General features: G+C 33.9%; 1 protein-coding gene across 2 annotated transcripts in view; it reads left to right on the forward strand.

Moving 5' to 3' along the window:
- hob (bridge-like lipid transfer protein family member hobbit) overlaps window positions 1–23,066 on the forward strand; it is a 176,363-nt gene that overhangs the window by 14,096 nt on the left and 139,201 nt on the right. For both annotated transcript variants that reach the window (XM_081771445.1, XM_081771446.1), the window contains exons 3-8: window positions 1,223–1,450; window positions 5,547–5,819; window positions 7,639–7,809; window positions 9,100–9,232; window positions 12,637–12,749; window positions 19,869–19,985. In XM_081771445.1, the coding sequence (XP_081627571.1) occupies window positions 1,223–1,450; window positions 5,547–5,819; window positions 7,639–7,809; window positions 9,100–9,232; window positions 12,637–12,749; window positions 19,869–19,985 (1,035 nt within the window). The remainder of the gene's footprint in view (window positions 1–1,222; window positions 1,451–5,546; window positions 5,820–7,638; window positions 7,810–9,099; window positions 9,233–12,636; window positions 12,750–19,868; window positions 19,986–23,066) is intronic.

The raw sequence follows: 23,066 nt of genomic DNA on the forward strand, positions 1-23,066 counted from the left end.
TGATATTTTTTGAAATGGAAAGGTAGTCATGAAATATATCAATTAGGGCCAACGTGTTCTCAAAAAGTCCATTATGAACTTTAGCGATCGTTATCTGTACTTATTTGGAAGACTTAGGATCAACTTTAGTTATTTACAAAAATCTAGAAGACTAGTAATCGTATGTTGAAAGTTAAGATTATCACAAAAACAAATATAAGTTAAACATATCTACAAGCCAAGAAAACTAACAGCGAAATTTGATATCCAAGTTCTACATTTGTACATTATTATTTATAACATTACTTCCAATTTGCTTCATATAGTGCCGAAAAGAACTGTTTCAGTCTGGAAGGACCGTTTCTGGTTTTCTCTCTCTCTCTCTCTCTCTCTCTCTCTCTCTCTCCTCTTTTGCTTTTGGTCGAAAACAATGTGGAGTTTATAGAGCTACCTTTTGTTAAATGACGTACTTACTAATATAGACCATAACACAATAAGATCTGATAGATTGGAATGCAATTAATACGTATTGTACGTAGACCACTATTATTTTCACCACTTCCTATATTTTTCACTCAACTTTCTTTGTCCACCTTCATAAGCAATAGCAACTTGGGATGAGCATAGTATGTGATATCTGGATGAAAAGTGGACTAGTGCAGTCGAATGTGTTTTCATGATAATTCAAACATTCAACATACGAGTATTAGTCTCCTAAATTTTCGTAAATAACTATAAAGATGATCCTAAATTTTCCTAATAAGTACAGATAACTATCATTAAAGTTCATAATTGACTTTTTGAGAACATGCTGACCATAACTGGTATATCTCATAACTACCTTGCCATTTCAAAAAAATATCACAGATTTCTAGATGGCGGCGGAGGTTCATGATCTACTCTGCCCATTCTTCTTTTGCCAGTATGTAAAACTATCGCCGTTTGCATTGTCTATCTTTCACTATTTTTAGACTCAACAGTTTATTTGATGTATTTATATAACATAGCATAGCCCTTCTTCCACCAACTTTGACCTCCTTCCCCTCCGTTTCTTATGGGGCTCAGCCGCTATAACTTTGCACATACTCCTATTTTCACATCCTCTATCAGGCGCACTATATCTCATCCCGCAAATTGATTCATCCACTTGGACTCTTTACTTGTAAGTACAGCTAAGTTTAGTCACAGCTATGTTTCAGATTATAATACTGAGTGAATTCAGAGTTTTATTTTTCTATTGCAGCAAATTGATGAGATTGGATTTAAAAGTAGCTTCTTCAATAGTGAAATAACTAAACTTCTTGCGGTTGTTGTGAAGGACGTTCGTATCAATAAGGATGTAAATGAGACGGAAGTCAAACGATCTTCAAGGATGGATCTCAAGGAGCAAATCGATGAAAGTGCGAACATTCATCAGGAAATAGATTTCAACAATAAGAAAATACCACCGATGATTATTACATTTGCTCAGGTAACTTTCAGTTGGTACATTTTCAGTTCAGCACGAACACTCAAGCTTAGCTAACGTACTTACGAGAAAACAGGTGAGATTATGTAATAGAAGCATTTCATCTTTGCTTCAATTAAATATCGTACGAGTAATTACTACAAAGTTAAAAAAAATAGTAATGTCTTTTATTTTATTTATTACTAACAGAATACCCGTTCTTCGTATGTTTCATTTTTGACATAAAGATCTTAATTTAGATTAAACGGCATCGAAAGTGTCACCGTTTGTCTCAACGACTCCGAAAACTATGGATTCGACATTGATATCGGTCATTTTCGATCGTTTTTACGTATCTCCCCCTTCTCCCTTCCCCAAGTTGCGGGGCTGAATTTTTACGGCATCGGAAGTGTCACTGTTCATCTCAGTGACCCCGAAAACTATAGATTCGACACTACTATCGGTCATTTTGGATAATTTTTAAATATCTCCCTCCTCCTCTTCCCCTAAGTTCTACCGTCAAAGTGAAATGATAAGAAACCATCCCAAGTCCAAACCTCATCTATGTTTAAAATTTGATCGAGATCGTTAGTGGTTCGAGAGGTACGAAGTCACAAACATAGTAACTTTCATTTATATATATGTATTGATAGATTATTAGTTCGATCTGGCGTCTGTTAAAAGAAAAAGGATAAGCAACATGCTGAATTCAGAAGAGAAGCATCCATACCGAACGAACGAAAGTGAGAAAAGTAGAGGATAATGAATAGTAAGAAAACGTAGACTCAAAATATAAAATATATCTCAATGTTGCGAATCATCGGTTTGGAACTTCATATAACTTTAATAGAAATAAAATCTGGCCAAAGCAAACATTTGTATTTTAATAACTTGTATTACAGTTTCGCCAATTTATTTATTTCAGTATCGAAAACTATGAATTTAGTAGCAAAATAATCCGTCGGAATAATGGATTTCTACTTGGTATTACCTCGCAACATTTTTGAATTAAAGATTTCATGTTTTACGCTCATTATTTGCAATTAAGTATATCAAACTTGTTTGCGTTATTTGTTTTCCTTTCTTCGCAGTATTTCGCTTTCGTTTGTTGATGAGAGCTTTGTTCAGGCTCGAATTGCCTTGCAGGTAAGAATTCAGCTCGTAATCCTAAATTTGTAAATTTTTATGATAATTTTAATCATATTTAACTCCTAGTAGCAGTGATCCATTTATTATGTTAGTAGTCAATGGCATGATTAAAAATATTGCTGTCAGTTTAATATGGTACCTAATCATCATTCATCTTAAGAGAGAGAGAGAAAACTCAGAAATATACAAAAATCAACAATTCTTAAATTGTTGTGTAGGCGTTAAGCAGATTAAATATTCACAAGTATCCTCTATTTTCAAAAGGTATACTGAATTTTCAGCTGATATGTTCTACAGCCTTTTAATCCAAAAACCAGAATGAAGTGACAATATAGATTAATATGTTGGATATTCGAAATTTAATCTGTAGTTTCAAAGTTAGTAGTTACAATTAAAGCATAAGAGGATAAATTCTTTTTCTATCCACTGGAAAATATTTCACCTAATAAAACCGTTATATATTTAAGAGTTACTTACACTAGTTTGTTTACATCACAAATTTTTTTGAGGGCCTAAAGCAGTTTTCATTTATATGTTTATTTTTAATTTTTCAATATTTTAAAATTACTCAAGAATGAGAGATATTTCCAAATTACTTTTTGGCCAAAATGGACTTTTACTCAAGATATATCTTTAACATAATTTCAATGTTATCCGAGCGGGGGACAATTCCCAATCGTATACCACCATGCTTTTTTATTAAAGTAACACATTGTAATGGTTTACGCTCATAAAGAGAAATGAATGAGCAACTTCGACTGCATAAGAAATTCCATAATCATCAGTCTATTATATAAAATAATAGGGCTATGGACTCATCAGAGATTATCGGAAATATATATATATATATATAGTGGCGTATTTAGGATTTTGTTTCGGGGAGAGCTATGCACAACACGTAAATAAACACTTATTTTTTACCCTTTAAAACCCAAACACACAAGGGCGTCATTGGGGAAGCAAGGGGGCAATTGCCCACCTGAGTTTCAGAATTAAATATATTTTAATCGATTGTGTACTAATATACTAGGAAAAAAAACTTGAAATCCGTATGTCGGTGGAGAATCTTAAACCCCTCATACAAATCTGAAATGACCCTCCAGCAAACACACGTTGAATATTTGTAATCTCATTTCAACTTAACTGATTTCATTTTAGTAAAAGTGGAAATATTCAGTTTTATCTGTGTATGTTTTTACCTGAAAGAAATTGTTGAGACAAGTTGAAGCTGAAATATACTGATTTCAGTTTTAATGACAAGAATTGCAGTCTGGTGAATCTTATGTGATATGATACACACAAAAATTTAGCAGTGAATCTAACCTTTTATTCTATTCATAGAAGAAAAAGGAAGCATCCTCTTGGCCTACCTATTCCCGTTCTACTTATTGCCCCCCCTCTTGATTTTTATTAAATTCAAACATTTTCCTTTCTTTATAACTAAACGATGTAAATATTCCTTTGCTATAATAGCCAAAGTTCCGTTATGTTAATATCCTTTCAAGTTGGTGTGGAACACCAGTTTCGCTTATCAGCTCCTCTTCATTTTGGTGTTACTGACGATGGTCATCTTGAATAACAACTAACAGCAGTCGAAAGTATGATAGAAGAAACGAAAGTCAGTAACAACTAAGAAAAAGAAACAAAAATAGAATGGACGAAAGAAAAGAAAGAACTCAGTTCTTACATGGAATGAAATTTGACAAATATAGTATTATTTTTTAACAAAGAGCATAAGAAAATGAAATGTCAATGAAATTCTTAGACATGGTAAGAAGGATTATTGTGGAATGCATACGTGAAATGCGTAAAACTAACAAATTTGTTTCGGGAGGGGGGACTTGAGCCCGATAGCCCACCCCTAAATACGCCACTGTATATATATATATATATATATATATATATATATATATATATATATATGGGTGGGTGGGAGTATACTAAATAAAATTAAGAAGACTGTGAATTTAAATTGCACACTAAACAATTATATGTATATAAAGGAGCATAAATTATAATGAGCAAGTTATATTGTTCTGCGTCGTTGAACGAAAGATATGAAATTTTTGTACCACATTAAAAAGCAGTTTTTATTATTATTTTTTAATTTTTTCACTCGTAATTTCATTACAGTAATATGTATTGTTGACAATATCATACCACAATACTTATATGTATTTAAAAATGTTCGAAGCTTTAAGTCTAGTTTCGAAGGAGCAGCTGCGAACTTAATTTGTTAGTTATTAATATTCCAATGCAGTCCGTTGACGATATAACAGTAACGTGTAGAATTCACTATTAGAGCTGCAACTTCTTTTTTCAATGTTAAAATTAATTCTCATTCGTTCAAAATTATATGAGAGAAAAATGCTCATATTACTTTCACCAAACGAGTAACAAATGCAATAAATGGCATCTTATTTGGTAAAAACAATGATCAATTTAATGGCTGAAATAAAGGAAAAAGCATCGTACAATTCTCGGAACGTATATTTCGGCAGAAATGCAAAACAAAATATAATATAACTATTAGTTAACAAACGGAACATTTTCCTTGTTTTTATAAAACACTATGATTAAAAACTACAACATTAAAAATGAATCATATGAGCACTTCTAAAACAGAAAAAAAATGAAAAGTTATTTTTGACTATTTTGGTGTTAAAAGTTTTTAGTACTAATACTGAACTGGTTTGTAAGTTTCAGAACTCTACATTTTGAGTAAAGCACTGAACAGGATAGTGTACGTTTCACAATTTAGTACAAATTGACTAATGCGTGTAATCAATTTTAGTGGTTATCAAAGAAGTGGTTATCAATTTTATTTTATTATATTTTTGCGAACGGTGCAATGTAAAATACAAACGTAGATTAATAATAAATTATGAAAAAGCATAGTTACGTACGTACATATTAAGGCTGATTCGATTGATCCATGATCTATAATGTAACAATGCTTTTTTCGTTCTAGTTTATGGCTGTTCATGTGTACAATGTAAACATGATGTTGCTCCGTGCTGTTTCTCCGGAATGGCTGCTCCATATAACTCTAGATGAAGTCCATGTGGACGGCAGTATACTTCATAACACACATCTTCTGGTGAACGTTTCTTTAGGATCATCAACAGCTAAAATATTGAAACATATCGCAAAACAGGAAAAGGCTCAAGCATGTCTTGGAGAATTGTCATTCTCTATAAAGATGGAGGCTACTCTAGTTGCTCAGGGTCCACTTTCTGTTGAGGTGATTATCAAGTACGATACATTACTCGAAAATAAAGAAAGAAGGCTAAAGTTAACAACTAATTGAACGTATAGAAGGTGTTGAATGATTAAAATTGCTATTTTCAAGATGTATAATAAGAGATTATAATTGAATGCAAAGTGTTAGCACACTTTTAACTAAGGTGATAGAAAATAGTTTCTAAATTTTTTTTTCACTCTTATACGAAATATCAAGGACAGTAATGGTAATAAGCAGGGCCCGGATCTTGTTGACAAGTCAACTTTCTTCTGTTCCGCATATGAGAAGTCAAGTTCAAGTAAAAACGTTATGCATCAACTCTAGGTTCTAAAAATATACTTTTTTAGGATCAACTTTTGGTCTCTTTTTGCTGTTTTGAAATTTCAGGTCATTTTTAATATTTTAAGGTAACTTTTAGGTCACTTATGGTCTTTTTATTCTTTTTTTCTACATAAGGAAATCTTTAAATGAACACGGTTTACGGATGTGTAAAAGACGAAGTTGAATAATCTCTTTTCTTACTTCGGTGGACAAACACCGTGTGCGTGGGTTTTCTCGGGGTTTTCCCGTTTCCTCCCACTTTCTTCATTCCACCATTTCATTCATCACTCATCATCACCGTCTCCTTTAGCCTAACCGGCATAACCGTGGGACGTAAAACTCAAAGATTTCATTTTCTTTTCTTACTTCCTGACTATTGGAGTGGAAAAACTGCATTCTTAACAAGCTAATGAAAACTCAACTGTAGCTGGTTAACGAAAGGCGGGGGTTGGTAGGTGGCCAAACAGTTTTGGGTTATTGACCACAATGAATGTTATCACGTGAATAACTAAAAATGCATTAGAAGGCGTACAAGGGCTTTAAACGTGTTTTTATCTATTATTTTCCTGTAGTCTAAACTTGCTAAGTTTTATTGTTTAAGAGTGCTTCCTAGTTTCAACTCGGGAGTGAACTGATGCTTTCAATACTTACAATGCCGTACAATGGACTGATCAATGGACATAAGTGATAAATGGACTGCAACTAACTGAAAGAAAACTTTTTGAAAAATCCAATGGATATTAAAAAATGTCAATGTTTAATGAAATAAAAGTTTGAGAAAACGTAAGTTTTAAGGTCAATTTTTTGTGATTTTAGGGTCATTTTACAGGAATTTTAGTGTCATTTTATAGGTCTCTTTTTAAATTTTTTTAGGTCAACAAGATCCGGGCCCTGGTAATAAGTAAGACATTTTTTTACAAAATGCTTAATTCAGCTTTCTTATTGAGTGATATTATTTGTTCTTCATTTGCATTGAGAAAATAACGGAGGTTTTCGTGGAACTTAGTGTATTTTTTATTTTTAATATTATTATTATTTAATAATAATAAAGATTTACAAGATTATTTATTTATTTATTTAACAATCACCAGATACAGCTCAGAGGCCGAGCAAAGTAGCTCAAGTGGTAGAGCGTTAGATCGTGGGTTCGAATCCCGCTGCCGACCATCCTGACAGGTTTTCCAGGGTTTCCCTCAGTCCTACCAGGCAAATGCCGGGTTGGTACCTACTAAACAGGCCCTGGCCGATACCTTCCCAAATCCTTTCCATTGTTATTGTTGTTGTTGAATATCCAGTGTAAAATGGCCTCAGGGTTATACTCAAAAAGTTGGTTAATTTTTCCCCTAAATTTTTGAAGATTTCTTTGTGACTTGAATTTTAAATTTGCTAATTAAATGTATTAAGTAAGTATTCTGTAAAAATGCGTACTTCTAATATAAAATCGGATATGAAGTTTAAAGCATCTGTTTCTATCCAGTATAAATTCTTTTCTTTCCAGAAACTGTATATTGGAATGGAACATCAAAAAGCTGTGGTTAATGAAGGTTTCTATCCGTTTGCACAAGAACGAAGGAAGACAAAATTTCCCAAAAGACCACCGAAGAGAAATAATTTAACATTAAGTCAGTTAGAGGACCTAATTTTCAGAATATCACCTATAATACCAAAGGTATATTGTACAAATCACTTTTTTCTCTCTCTAAATGTTAGTTTCCTTAATATAATTCTATGTAAGGTACTATCCATGAGAAGTTAAAAAAAAGTATAAAATAGAAACCATACTTACTGAAGGATTTGACTTTTTCCACATGTACAAGGGTAAGTCACAAACCTTGCAATATTGGCATAAGTGCATCGTTTAGAGCGTGTATGTCACACGATTCAAGCATTGCAAGCCGTCGAAGGTGCTCCTTGGCACGGGTATAGATACTGGTAGTTGATGCCCTGAAAGGTTATGCAGTCTCACGTTCCCTGTATTTGACAGCAGCAAAGATGTCATTTCCAGGTCACGCGCACGCCTTCTGGTGAATTTATTCGGGCTAGATACATAACTCTGAGCAACAAGTTCAATGTTTCTTTCATTTCGTATACTTCATGAACGTCCACTTCGCGGTTGATCATACACAGAACCTGTCCTCTGGTTCATGTTCCTCATGGCTTGACGTAATGGTCGTTCCACAGCTGGAAATCTTCTGAAGTCTGCTGTCACTATATTTCTATTTCCACCAAGCTTTTAGCACGAAAACACGTTGTTTCTTTTTTAATTTTTGAGTTATCTGAACATACTACTCGGCACAACTTTACTCAGTAAACAACTTTTTAACAAAACACGTACAAACAAAAACGTGGTTACCAGTCGCAGCCACACTAAGAGAGACAGTAGCGTCATATATATATATATATATATATATATATATATATATATCTTTTCTTACTTGTTTTGGGGAAAGCTATTTGGTGCCACCTTTTACATATACATGTATATAAAGGGATGCATAAAAAGGAACATCGAACCTTCTAAACTATCGCAACACGTAAAATACAATAATTCGTGTGACAGATTGTGTCACAGAATTGCCACAGATTTTGTCAGTAGTGTGTAAGGATTCGAAGGCAGAAATAAATTATTGAAAATTGCTACTGTTCCAAATACAAATAATGCTGTATTTTAGTTAGGACTTTACCACTAGAGAAAATGCCATTTAGTTTGTGGCAAGGATACATCACAATGCTACTTTATTGATTGTGAAAATACAAGCTGCAATAGTTCATAGTAATTGAATTAAATTGCATGGAAGATCTGTCTATGATTTTTCCCTCGGTGCGGTAGTTAAATTATCAAATTTATAGTGTGATTAAAGCTAGTTATTTTTGAAACATTTGAGTTATATATGTGGTGGTGTAATTCATTTATATTTCAACATTGGTAATCGCATTTTTCAATCATTTTTTTTTTCAGAGCTTTACGATAAGAATAGAAGACAGCATTTTGACAAGTATGAAAGAACATAGTCAATCGTATTTCAGTTCAACCCTTCAGTGCTTTCAAGTTGACACCACATTTAGTCCGAGAAGAAAATATGAAGGCTACGGTAAGTTTTATAAGCAGTTCAAGTTATTATTATTATTATTATTATTATTATTATTATTATTATTATTATTATTATTATTATTATTATTATTATTATTATTATTATTATTATTATTCAAAGTCCGAAAATTTCCATTGTGTTTCCGTGACTATTCTAAAATTTTTATGGCTCAGCGATCTTCTTCTGTGCTTAAATAAACTAGTAAGGTACTTTTATTCAGGATTAATGTTTGACGGAACTATGTAGCTGGAGGAGATTGAGGTATTGGGTAGTTTCTTATGCATAGGACTCTTTTTTTGAAAGATATATGTTAATGTTTTATATATATATATATACCGCTCAAAAATTAATGTAAACATGTGGGTAGAAAAATGTATGTACGTTTTCACTTAATTCAGTCTGCTGGCGTAGTCAAAAGTTCTGGGGCACTAAACTAAACATTTCTAGTTGACTCGCCAATCACATCGAAGCATGTCTTTACGCTTTAGCAGCGATAGAGAGAACAACTGACGCAAAGGAAGGGAAGAGAAGGTATTAAGTATTAGCAGTGTGTAAGTAGTGTTATTTTTAGTTTAACGTCCTACAGTTGAGGGAGACAATGATGATGATGATAATGAACGAAATGGTGAATGAAGAAAGTGGGAAGAAAGTGGAGAACCTCGAGAAAATCCATGCACACAGTGTTTGTCCACCACGAAGATATAAGTAGTCGGCGTACTGAGTGCTTTACCAGCAAAAGCATCTACTTTGCTATCTGTGTTCCTTTCGTTTGTTCCACTGCCGTTATCAGCGCCAGGTGTTGCGTGTTGTTTATTGGAGAAGCTGTCTGTGACACAGAGCATCGAGGTGAAAATTATTGTAATAGGCTTATGAGATGGACAATTTGGGTTTCTTCTAGGACCTATAATGTTCGTTTGTCATTTATTTCCCATTGATCCCTTTAGCCTGTGGGCACAATGTTGTTAATAAAACTCAAAAATGAAAAATAATGAATTAGAAATCATTCAGTTTAACCCAAGTCCGAATCTCTGTCCAGCCGTGCATTTCTCACTCTTTGTGTATTATTGAATTCACACCACGTGAAAAGGAATTGCTGCAATATAATATGTTACTTAAGTACAGACGTTTTGTAGATCTTGTCTATTGTTACATTTCCGTATCTCTTTCAGAATTCTAATATACAATGTATCCGGATGAAAATATACCAATGAGAAATTTGAATAACTCGAAAACCAACAGTGATAGAATCGTCCAGTTTTATTTTTCAGAATGAAGAAAGAACAGAATTTTATATCCAACACACAAAAATTACTTAACTCACTTCAGTACACCTCCACGTGTGCCCCTTTTGATGCTCGGCAAACATCAAGGCTGTACTCAACCTCCCTCCAGGTGTTGTGTAACATTTGAGATGTCACGGATCTACAAGCATTGATAATTCTTTATCTTAGATCATCCATATCTTGAACTTGGGTCTGGCACACAGAAGTCTTTACGTATCCCTAAAGAAAAACGTCCAGGGGTCAAGTCAGGCGATCTCGGGATCATTGAATGGGACATCTTCTTCTAATCTAATTGTTCTGGTTATCCAGAAATTCTCATACATAACGGGTATAATGGGGAGGAGCCCCTGTCTTGTTGGAACATGTATCCCTATGGTATGCGAGGTACAGCATAATTTTCCAACATTGCCAAGTACGTTGCTTCTGTAATTGTAGCCTCTTCAAAGAATAGGCATATGACAGAATTTTCAGTCAACACACACCACATATTTGATTTTAGGCTGTTGCGTTCATGTTCCACAAACTGATGTAGATTTTCCTTATCCCATATCCCGCAGTTACGCCTATGCACCTTACTGACGTATAAAAGGTTTCTTCGTCAGAAAAAGCTACTGTTTTGAGGAAATCATTATCCTCATCATTATGCGATAGAGTTTCAACAGCAAATTCATATTTGCAAGGCTTGTCATTAAACTGAAGTTTCTGGACAAGCTGTAGCTTGTAGGCTCTGAGACGTAACCTTTTATTTTTCAATCAAAGCCAGTTTTCAGCAATTGTTTGTGTCATTTAAGAATACAATAACGATCTGGTGATTCCCGTCCGCACTGTTGCCTAATCTTCTCTTTATGGTTACAGGGGACTTGAATGTTCTGTGAACTGAAAATAGCATTCTACTTTCTGACGAACAGTAAAGAACTCCATTTTGCTCACGGGTAATGCGTATGCGTGAAGTCCTGTTGCGTTGAATTCTGTTGGACATAAAATTCTATTTTTAACTCTTTTCCTTAAGAAAAAGGACGATTCTATTACTATTGGTTATCGATTTATTCAAATTTCTAATACAGTGAAACCTGTCTTTAGCGGAATCGAGCGGGACTTGCAAAAATTTCCGTTAAAGTCAGGTTTCCGCTTAGTGGAGGTAGACCTTTCCTTTCTTTTTTTTAAAAAAAAAAAAAAAAAAAAAAAAAAAAAAAAAAAGTACATGCTTAAAAGGGGAATACTGAGAAAATATATTGCTGTACGTAGATTGTTCGATTACAGTACTTCTTTCTTCTACGAATAAATACACAAAAAAATTAAAATGAATACAAAATATGCTATGCACACGTTTTCTTTATTTTTCTAATAGCCAAGCAGGGTTTTCTGTGTACATTGCTGCTTGGCTGCTTGACTTTCCGCATACACTTTAGTCTGAGAAATTATACTAAGTGAATCAGAATCATTTTTTCGTAAAGCAAATTTTTGCAGTTCCTTTAGACTTCTGAGAGAATCTTGATATGTATTTATTCTACACTCTTCTTGGAACTCGGTATCGTATTCCTCTTCTTCCCCTATCTCGTTTTCTTCTTTCCGACATTCCGTATGATTTTTGATTAAGTTGCGGGGATTAAGGACAATTTGTGGGGGTGAATATGAGTAGTGGTTGGGAAGGTCAACACTGTCCAGAAATATTTAACAAAAGAACGAACATTTTATCGCAGACAGTGTAATGTATATGTCTCACAGAATGTCTAAACATCTTCTAAACGCTGTAGTCCGGAACTTAGAATTTTCCGTTAAATGTTTATTTTTCTTTCCGTTGTCCGCGTAACACAGTTTCCGCTTAATGAAGGGAGTTTTACACGTTTTGTTCTCCAAAATTCATGGGACCGTGAAATATTTCCGTTTAAGACAGTTTTCCGTTTAATAAAGGGTCCGTTGAAGACAGGTTTTACTGTATATTGTCATCCAGACACACTGTACGTGAGTTAGTTCTCATAATTGTCTGTTTTCAAAGATAAATTAAAGATTTTTCATCTATAATCATAATGACAATTCAGGAAGATCTTACTATTCTGAATTTATTGTTAATTTCTAATATTGCAATTATATATAAACGTTTTTCACTTGCTTATCTTGCAGGAGATAGATTAAATTTGCCTGATGCCTCTGTATCGTTTCAAATTAAAGATTTGAACATGAAATGCAATAAAGAGGAAGTATTGTTATTGAATAAGCTCTCAGTAGACGGAAAGGTAAGTTCTAGTCGTTTATGTTTGGTATGCTAGCTCAAGTGGCAGATCGAAATCTATTATACATATATTATATCATTGTACTTATTATGCGTGTCTTGCTTCTGTAACAAGTACTATAGTACTACTATAGTAGAACAATATAGTAGTGGTTCAGCCTTGTGTTTTTGAAGGAATCAAAGAGAAGATGAATTAAAATTCGGAAGGAAACCTGCATTGTTCCATCACGTATTGGCGATTTCGAAAAGGCAGTGTCCCCCAGATTCTTTTATGGTTCATTCGATCATCCTACATAGGTTTAAGATTGCAAGGTTTTGAGCTAACACTATGTCTCGACATATGAGCAAATATCCAGAACCAGAATTGTTTTTCCAGCTTTTGTTCAATTGCCCTCTAATAATATGTAATTTCGGATCTCAGGTTGATTATTATTATTATTAGTATTATTAAATAATAATAATAATAATAATAATGACTCCGCAACTAACCTTTCTATACTATTATTTGACTTGAATGAAACTTAAGTTTCCTTTACGACATTTGAATTATTGTATTTTTAAGTTGTGACAGTCCAGAGGTTATATGTTCATTTTGTGCATACTTTACATGCACTGCTTTAATTCAGACTTTTGCGAATGGTCCCGAGTTCGATTCCCAGTGGCACTCGATTGAAAAAGTGTAAAATCTTTTTCAGACCAGCTATCCTGAGTGAGGTTTTCCTCATTCACACCAGGCAAATGTTGGGATGATACCTAACATACAGGTCCCAGGCCACTTCCTTCCTTCCCCAATCCTTTCTTTCTTCCCTTTCTTCGGATAGTGTGACCGCCGAAGGACATCATCCCTTATACGTGACGGATTAACATGGCTATAGATGTCGAAAGCCCAGAAAAATCTATTCCTAATTCTGATTTTTATGATACTTTTCTTCATATTTGTTTTCTAGCTGGAACGAAACTCAATAAATTCCACTATTTTGCAAGTTGTCTGTAAAATAACTTTATTTTTTTTTTTTCCATACTTAATGCTAATATTTAATCGATATTTCGTTTATGGCCTATTCTTTGCATTATAGAGATTACAACCGTAATAACTGCGTATTATTGGATTAGCGTGTAGTTAAATCGCGGCTAATTTTCGTTTGTAAGATTATGTTACGTATATACGCACGAAATATCGTTTATCTTTTATTTAGGTGTTTAACACAGATTAGCATTTTGTACAGGTTCTTTAGCGTAAAGAGATGAAAACGGAAGAGAATTTTGTAGTTAGGTGCTCTTAAAAAATTCAGTTAACGTAGCTCTAATTATGTTTTTCATTTTTATAGCAATCACTGATTTGGTGTTTTAAGTGATTGTACACAACGGAAAAAATTCCCTTGTAAGTGTTATACTTACTCCTTCGAAGTTTCAAATTCAACCCTGCTTACGAATCGTGATTTACGACGTGTCAGTTGTAAGTAATAATATTTCGCAGTTTCACTTACATTATTCGCATTTCACGGTTTCGTTGCTCAAACGAAAGACGTGTTAGTATTAAGTGCAGTGTGACTGCTCATAGGATGTGACGCAAAGTTGAGTGTGCAAGATTTCAGTTGTATTTTCTAAGTACAGAAATCCCAGGATTATATTTCATTTGATTTATTTTTTGACACTAACAATTCTAACTGACCAGAACATAGCCGCTATCGGTACAGTTCGACGTAACAATGTATAATATCAAACGATATATAAGTTTTGAATTCAAAATAATAGTACTTTATATAGATTTCCAGTAGAAGTGCAGTAATCTCTATTTCAAAAGCTAATGGATAGAATAGTACATGTCAACAATATCGAGTGACGCAATTTTGCAAATGAATCAACGAGAAGATTTCTTTGTTATCATCATACAATTCTTTTAAATCGCATTTAACAGATAGAGACCGGATGCATTAAGTCGAACAAAGACAAAAAAGCCCTTATAAAAAATACATTTAGAAATAAGATGTGGAATAGGGTAACTTGATATTGTTTACATGTTCCTCTCAAACACATTATATTACATTATATTGTATTTCACTTTAGCAGCGATCAAGTTATTATGGCTGTTAGTGATTTTTTTAATATTAGATTTTGTCAATGGTTTTACACCTGTGCTATTTTTCTTTTTGATTGTCAATCATTCCCCGTATATATATGAAGTATAGAAACAGCTAGGCAGGAATAACGGAGAAGTTAGGAAAATAATCATTTTGAAAGATTCGGAGGCATTAGGTTTAAAGGCACTAAAACACAACCAACAAAATCAACTTAACACGCATGGCTATCGAAATAACGGTAGAATTGCCCTTCAGAATAACACCTTAGCAACCCACACTGCTTTTTACGATTTTTTGTATTGTTTTTGGTTGAAAAGTATATTTTTTAAACTACGAGAAATTTTCTGCATTCGCCAAGACAATATTTTGTTCTAAAAGCAACTTGCATTAAGTAACAAAATAGGAGCTTGAATATTTGAAATAGCAATGCGTGAGCTGTGTTTCAAGTGTTTCGTTACTTCTTCCAGTCGATTACTGTTGCCAAACTGCAGCTTTTAAGAAACTTAGAAAATTTACATGCGCAATTAAGATTTGGAGGGATGTACTTTCTTTTTTCGAAAATTCTTTTATTTAATATCCACCGTAAGATAAGAATTACATTAATTTCATTAAAAAGTTAACAAAAAAAAAAAAAAAAGAAAAAAACGGTCAATTTTGTATGCGTACATTTTGAATCGGTACGATGCTTAAGAATGCAAGCAAAAATCTGCAAATGTTTCTTCTGAAAGGCTTCTTCATTGTGATCTAAACAAAGAAATAGAGAATGATCTTTATTTTTCTTTCTGTAATCGAGAGTAAAAATTCCTCCTATCCTTTAAAATGACTTAAGAATGGTTACGGGAGATCGGGACCCGTAAAACGCAAGACAAGAAACAGGTCAAAAGTACAAAATTGATTCATTTATCAGATATTTCATCTATAGGCCATAAATTAAAGTAATATTTAAAAGATTCATTTTATATATTGTCATTAAACCAGGAAAATATGGAAAGAAATACGTAACTGATATAAAATGTATTTTATTGATAATTCACAAATAGTAGGGCTTATCAAGCTCCTTATTCTTTGGAGGAAACATAAGTAGTGAGAATAAAAAGGAATAAACAACGTAAAGAACATATAGTGGATGCAAAAGGTAACATCCAACTTCTAGACCGTAACAGCATTAAATATAAATCATTCATATGATAGTAACGAAACTCAAGTTTTATTCGAATCGAGTAGTAATGTAGAAAGATTAGTTATAGAGTAATTCCTTATTCGAACCAAGAATCCGGGATTAAATTCGGATGGGATATAGCTAGACCTCAGTTCTGGGTGTTTTGCAGGAATCGTGGTATCGAATCAGAACTTTGCAAATGCAGTCCTGTAATGTGACCGCTTCGAAATCGCAGAACAACTTGAAGTACGGAATGTTCTTGTATATATGTATCTATGCGTATATATGTACCTACCTTCGAACAGATAATGCATTTTTTCTTCTTCATTTTGATTCTTTCATAACCTTGAAGATGAATCATGAGTGGTTCGAAGCGTGGTTTGTCATTTAAGGGAAGACATGTATGGTAGTCTACATATTTGTCTGGCAGACATATCTACATTAGATTTCTTCTTTTGATTTTATTTTCTGTTTATTTTTATTAGTTTTTCTTTGACGTGTAGTTATTAATGCGTACACACTATATATGTTTCCTATATTTTATAAGAAAAATATGAAGAGAGTACGTGGTTGAAATGTTGAGTTATATATGAATCTAAGATCTAGGCTAGTATATTTCTTCTGGATGGTAAGGTAAAGATACTCCTCCATTCGAAACAGGCTGTTGAGACCCATGGGTGATTTGGAATGTAAATAAGTGGAGTTGAGGTGATTTTTAGTTTAGCGTCCCGTTCAGCAGCGAGGCTATATGAGACGTGGACCTACTGATTAACGTGGAATCCGAACCACATGAGCTCCCGCCGGGAATTGAACCCGGGTCTCCCACGCCAAAGGCGCGTACGCTAACCGCTTAGCCACGAGGGAGCTCATGTAAATAAGTGGAGACGGAATATTTAGATACTAAGAACATGGAAAGTAGGCACTAAGTTCTACCTTGGAATAATGAAGGTAAACATTTAATAGCATACAAAAACTGAAACTGAATTATGAGGATTGTTCAAATAACCTAGAAACATCCTGATTTTGTGTAGAAAACGCCTTTTAAAGAAAGATGCATAAAATTCTTTCTTTTGCATCTGATAAAAAAATTTTATTTACGGTGTTTGTCACTTCATATAAGAGTCCAAAGGTATACATACTATTATCCGAAGAAAGAAATTAATGTTCACTTTCGAATGACAAATAAATTATTAAATATATTTTAATTTAATATATTTCGCCAGTCTGTCACAAAGTATTTCTTGATAACACATGATAACAAGGTATTTCTTCAAGTTGTTAATTGATAAATTGTCTCTTCAATCTTATTTTTTACCTTTCTTTTAGATCTAGGATAATCTTTCTATTTCAGGGGGAGGTAATCAGGCTTACTTAAAGCACTGAAAAACATGTGGGTTAAAATATCTTAGTACATTTTCCACTTTTGATCATTTGTTCTTATTAGCTGCAATAACTCGTTCACTTTTCTCGCGACAGCGCTCTTTTCATGCATCGGGGTAGAATTTTATCTTGACCTATGCATAAGTTAGTTTCTGTAATTATTAAATTGCTAGAAATCGGTAGAAACTTCTGTTCAAACCAGAAATCAATGTATTTATGACAATGAAATCTTTATTTAAAAAAAAAAAAAAAAAAAAAAAAAAAAAAAAAAAAGCGAAATTCCTCAAGTAAGGATTTTATTGAAATTGAAAGAGTACTGTTCAAATGAAATTCAGCTTGTTTATTTTTATCATATCTCTGATATTAAGAAATAGGCATTTGAACATTTAGGACAAATTAAGAAGCTCCTATATACTCGCACTACGATCATTCTCTAATCTCTTCGTATTGACTTAAGAATTATCCTCTTCAGTATCGCCCATCAGTGACAGTCCTCTTCTTTCACTTTTGCCTTCTACTTTATATTTTATCATGTATCTATATACATACGAAAAATGAAATCGACGTTGTATGTCGCCTTTTCATTACAAAACTCTTGAAGCATTTGAAATGAATCTTTGAACATTCTTAGCACTTGACTCGAGTTACGTTTTTATGGTTTCACTTTGATAATTAACTATCCACAAATCGAGATAATCAATCATCAAAATGTCTGGTGCATAGCAGTGGAGACAATGTCTCATTTCTGTGGATGGCCACTGCGCTTATTTATTGATTTTAATTTCTATAGAACTCACACCAAGAGACAGCTATTAGGCCACTCTTTATACTCAAATTTTTCTTGCGCTATTGCCCATTATTTACACTTTTTTGTTGCACCTTATTTAGTAACTTTCATTTTAGTTTCTTTTTCCAGTTTTCAGTTGAAAGTTTTATTTTCTTTAGCTGATCCCACTGAAGCGGGTTGAGCGAAAGTAGTCTCTAAGTAGTAATAAGCCAATTTCTTCCCACTATCTTAACAAGTTCCTTTTTTCTTTTTAATTGCTTTTGTTTTTGCTATTCTCTTTCTTACCTTCGCTAACTAATTAGTTGACTATAGTTCAGATAAAATCAAGGGCACCGACTCCGGAGATGCTCTGTTGCTTCATCGCATTTCTTAAATGATAATAGATGCCGATATTTTCATAGATCGGAGAGGGAGAGGGAGGATATAAAGTTTGTCAGCCTTTACCAGGAATGAAAATATGTATAATTGGAATTGTGGCACTGAGGACTTTTTAATGAACAAATTGAACGAGCGTTTCTTCGCATTATTTTCAGCTAAAATTTTTTACGCTTTTTGTATCACACATGGTTGGCGTGACGAGTATTTAGATCGAGGGTTAGAAGCTTAGAACGTCCCTTGTATTCTCATTCAAGAAGACACATTTCCATTTTTTTTAAAATTAATCCATTGTTATTGAAAAATACGTATAACGGCATTTCACAAAGGTCAGTTATCAAAATTTTACGGAGGAGGACTCCCGAACCTCATTAAGCGTCAGTAATATTCCGTACCCCGAGATATCCCAATCTGAACTGTGAGAGCTCCCTCACTGACTTTCAAAACATGGCACCCTGGGATAAGATGATACACATAATAGAATTTAGTTCTAATTTATGAGAAGTTAAAGGTAGAAGTCTGACAAGGAAAGTATTTGGGTTCGACAAACAAATCTGTATGAAATTATATTTCATAGGACCAATACGTACTTCAGAATATGAAAATGGGTGTCGGTTTTCTGCAAGACCTGTCTCTCATTAGATGTCATGTAATGCAGGAGCATTGTAGAAGGTACACGTAATGCAGATGTGTTAACTATAAATGCAATTCAGGATTGTCAATGCAATGGTTAAAGCAGTATGAATCATTACGAAACGCAGTGTTAACAATACCAAGTTAGTCATATGCCACAATTGCAAATTCTGCAATATCAGTGCTGAACACCACGCCACGTTAACACTTTTGAAGCTATCCACGGGTTTCCCCATATCGTAGCCAGCAGTCTGGACGCGAAACGAAGCATCAGTTTATATACTTTCGCAGATAGTTGATTGTAAGCGACAGAATGAAATTTCATGATAAAGCATCTATCGAACATTGTATTGACAGCTCTTACTTGCATTTGTAGTTCAGATATTTACAGTGTGTTTAGCTTCTACAATGACTACTGCAGTGACATGTAGTGAACGTTTGCAGTTTTGGAGGGGAAAAAAGTAACATCCACATGCACATTCAGAGGTACGTAATGGTCCTATAAATAAAATTTCAAATATATATGTTTGTTCTAACCCAAATATTTAACTTGTGAGTGAAAATTTGCACTTTGAAATTTATTGTAAAATAATAACTTCATTAGTAAGTTCGAAATATTGTAATGTGTTGTTTTTGGTAACTTAAGAAAATTATGAGTGCGAATTAATTTGTTATGCATATTATAATCATTGGTTTCATTTTTTCCAGTTAGAAGAAAACTGCTTCAATGTTTACACGTTGCTTAATACATTAACTGTAAGTTACAACCACAAAGATATTCACAATTGGGTATTGGCCTCGTTTGGCCGTGCTTCAGCTCTCAAAGTAAGTGTTTAGTGAAAATGTAAGTGTTTGACAAAAATTTAAAATATATACATGTGCAGTAATAATAGAATTTCTATGGAGGACTGCTGACAAGTTGACACCTTGCCTGCCAATAGTTGTTAGAAAACCGCGGTTTTATGTCCTAAAGATTCGTACGCATCTGTTTAAGTATCCTTTTTGTCCTTCGTTTAATTTTTCATAAAAAAAGGAAGAGAATCAATCACAAGGACAGCATATATATCGTACACTAGGTGGCGATAAACATGGAAAACCGAGAAAAGTCAGGGAATTTCAATATGCTAAGAATGAGATTTTTAAAAACATTTGCAATGAAAATTTTAAGACGATTTCAGATGTGGTTGAGTGCTTGTTTTTGTTAATTGTCAACTTCAAACTCAGAAAATTACTTGTGTTTCCCACTGTAATTTTTCCTTGGGAGGAGGGATAACTGTCCCCCCAACCAAAATTTGCTACGTGAAAGGTTGCCACTAGGGATGGCCACATTTTTTCGAAAAATACTTTCTCGAAAAATGGATTTTTCGAAAACAAAAAACGAAAAACGAAAAATTTTTCGAAAAACAAAAAACGAAAAGAAAAATTTTTCGAAAAACGAAAAACGAAAAGAAACATTTTTCGAAAAACGAAAAATTTTTCGGAAAACGTAAAACGAAAATTTTTTCGAAAAACGAAAAAAATCAAAACAGAAGGAGATGGAACACGAGGGGACGCAACGAAACTGAAGAGAAATTTGAAGTTGCGAAAGAGCAACATTTCCTTCCCTGCCTGGTTTGATTGAAGTTATAAACAAAAGAAAAGAAACGCATCATTACATACAGATAAGCTTTACTCCCTGACTGAAATTGAATAGTATCTTATTTCGCTGATGCGGCGTGTTCTAATCGTAATAGCTATTTGAGACTGCTTTTAGCTAGCTATCTCGTACTCGCCTTTGCTGATACGGTACGTGGTTTCGTATTCGCTCTGACTGAATATTTTGGTAACAATAAAATATTGTTGTTTAGAGAAAGGACACGTGTCCTACGATATCAACACTTCTGATATGTTTATTGGCCTAGTGGAAGAAGTATTAGTTCGTTATGAGGAATACCCAACCGAGTTCATTATATCAGTTACCAACGCAGAGCTTGTTTCGAACTATATAAGAGAACTGCAAGAAGAGATATTTTCGGGAAGTATTTACAATGGGAAAGTCGAATATATGGGAACATTTCACTCGTGAAAATGATGGTGTTTCTTCAAAATGCAATTACTGTCGAAGTATTATCCCCAATCGAAATTCAACGAGAGGACACTCGTGTTTGACACTCTTAGAGTAAAAATAAAAAAAATAACGTGACACGAACACACTTAGTGGACTATTTATCTTTACACTCTTGTAACTTTTAGAATAATATAAAAAAGGCTGAAATTTTGTTACAAACTAAGGATGCTACAGTATCACAAACATCCACAAAGATCCAGGCCCGTGCTGGCTTACTAATGAGGGCGGTGGACAAGTCTACCAAGAGGGCGCTCATACAAACGTGATTACGTTATATATATATATATATATATATATATATATATATATATATATATATATATATATATATGTGTGTGTGTGTGTGTCTCTGTCTGTCTTTTGGAAGATTTAATTCCTGTCTCCAAGATAAAAGGAGAAGTATAGACCAACCTGGGTGTAGAAATGCCTCGGAGCGATGACCACCCGAAAATCTTCGGAAAAATGCAAAAACAGCCATACTCCAGAACAAAATGTCGGATTGAAATTGGGCAAAAGTGAATATCCATTATTTTTAGTCATAGATTCCATTAGTGTACAATCGGATAAAATGCAGTGGCGGTGCAAGGGTGGCTCCCAAAGAAACTGGGGGAGCACAGTTGTCTTCAATATTGGGAGACGGACAGATTTAAGTTTTTTGGCGAACGGGCAGTTGAGACTCAGATGAATCTGCTTTCCGAGGTGAACATGTTGTATATTATATATCAGGCGATGTAGATGAAATAGTGGTACATATCAGTATTACAAATCACTGAAATCTGAATACATGCATATTTGTAATTGGTATGCTTCTACTTAGACCGCATTAAATTTTAGAACACTTATTTTATAATAACTTAAATAATGACTTTCCCAAAACTATGAAGAAAGAAAATCAATTATGTATGACTCAAGAATACTATTATTTGAGAAAAATGATGATGATCTCAATAGCATTATAGGAATCGTTACAGGAATTAAATAAATAGACTAACAATAATTAAAGACGAATTTAATGTATTGAAATTGGGGGGGCAGGCCCCCCATTTCCTCGGGATTTGTGCCCTATCTACAGCTGAGACGATTTTCTAGCATGAGGAGAGGCACATATCCTTTTCTGACACTTATTGCAATTTGTGTCCAAGTAACGGGAGCTGAATTAATACAGATTGATGTTACGTAAAATCGCCAGGATACGAAGTTCAGTTTGAAATATGAAAGAATACGATTCTTTTTTTAAAATGAAACAAGCCAAGAAACATCAATTTCATCTCACTTTCCTTCGTGGCAGTCGGACACAAATCATCACATTTCTCCCCCAAAAACCCATTTCAAATCGAATTATTGATTGGACAGTCCCCCGTAGTTCCAAGGTTGGGGACATGTCCCCCTCATCCTCTCGGGATTTGCGCCAATGACTATATGAATTTACTATATAGAACTGATATGCAGAAGGACAATTAAAACCACTTCCCTCTAACGTGGTGTTTCGCAGGGTGCTCTATGCGCGGGACGCACTGCACCCTTCACGGGTTCTTTACCCACAGTAACACCATGTATTCATTTTATAGAACTAAGCCATACAGAAAAATAAATAAAACCGTTTATCTTTGATGTTGTTTTGCAAGGGTGCCTTGACGGGTTCTTTTCCAACGATAACAGTATGTATATTGTATAGAACTGTGCCATACAGAAGCACTAGCGGATCCAGAGGTATCGTTTGGATGTGCGGTTCGCTTTCTGGAAGATGAGGTAGCCTAAAAGTGACCAGAATTTTAATTTGCAAAACTGGGACACATATG

The sequence above is a fragment of the Thermobia domestica genome, chromosome 9 (genome assembly GCF_964235325.1).
Source record: "Thermobia domestica chromosome 9, izTheDome1.hap1.1, whole genome shotgun sequence".
NCBI classification, from domain to species: Eukaryota; Metazoa; Arthropoda; class Insecta; order Zygentoma; family Lepismatidae; genus Thermobia; species Thermobia domestica.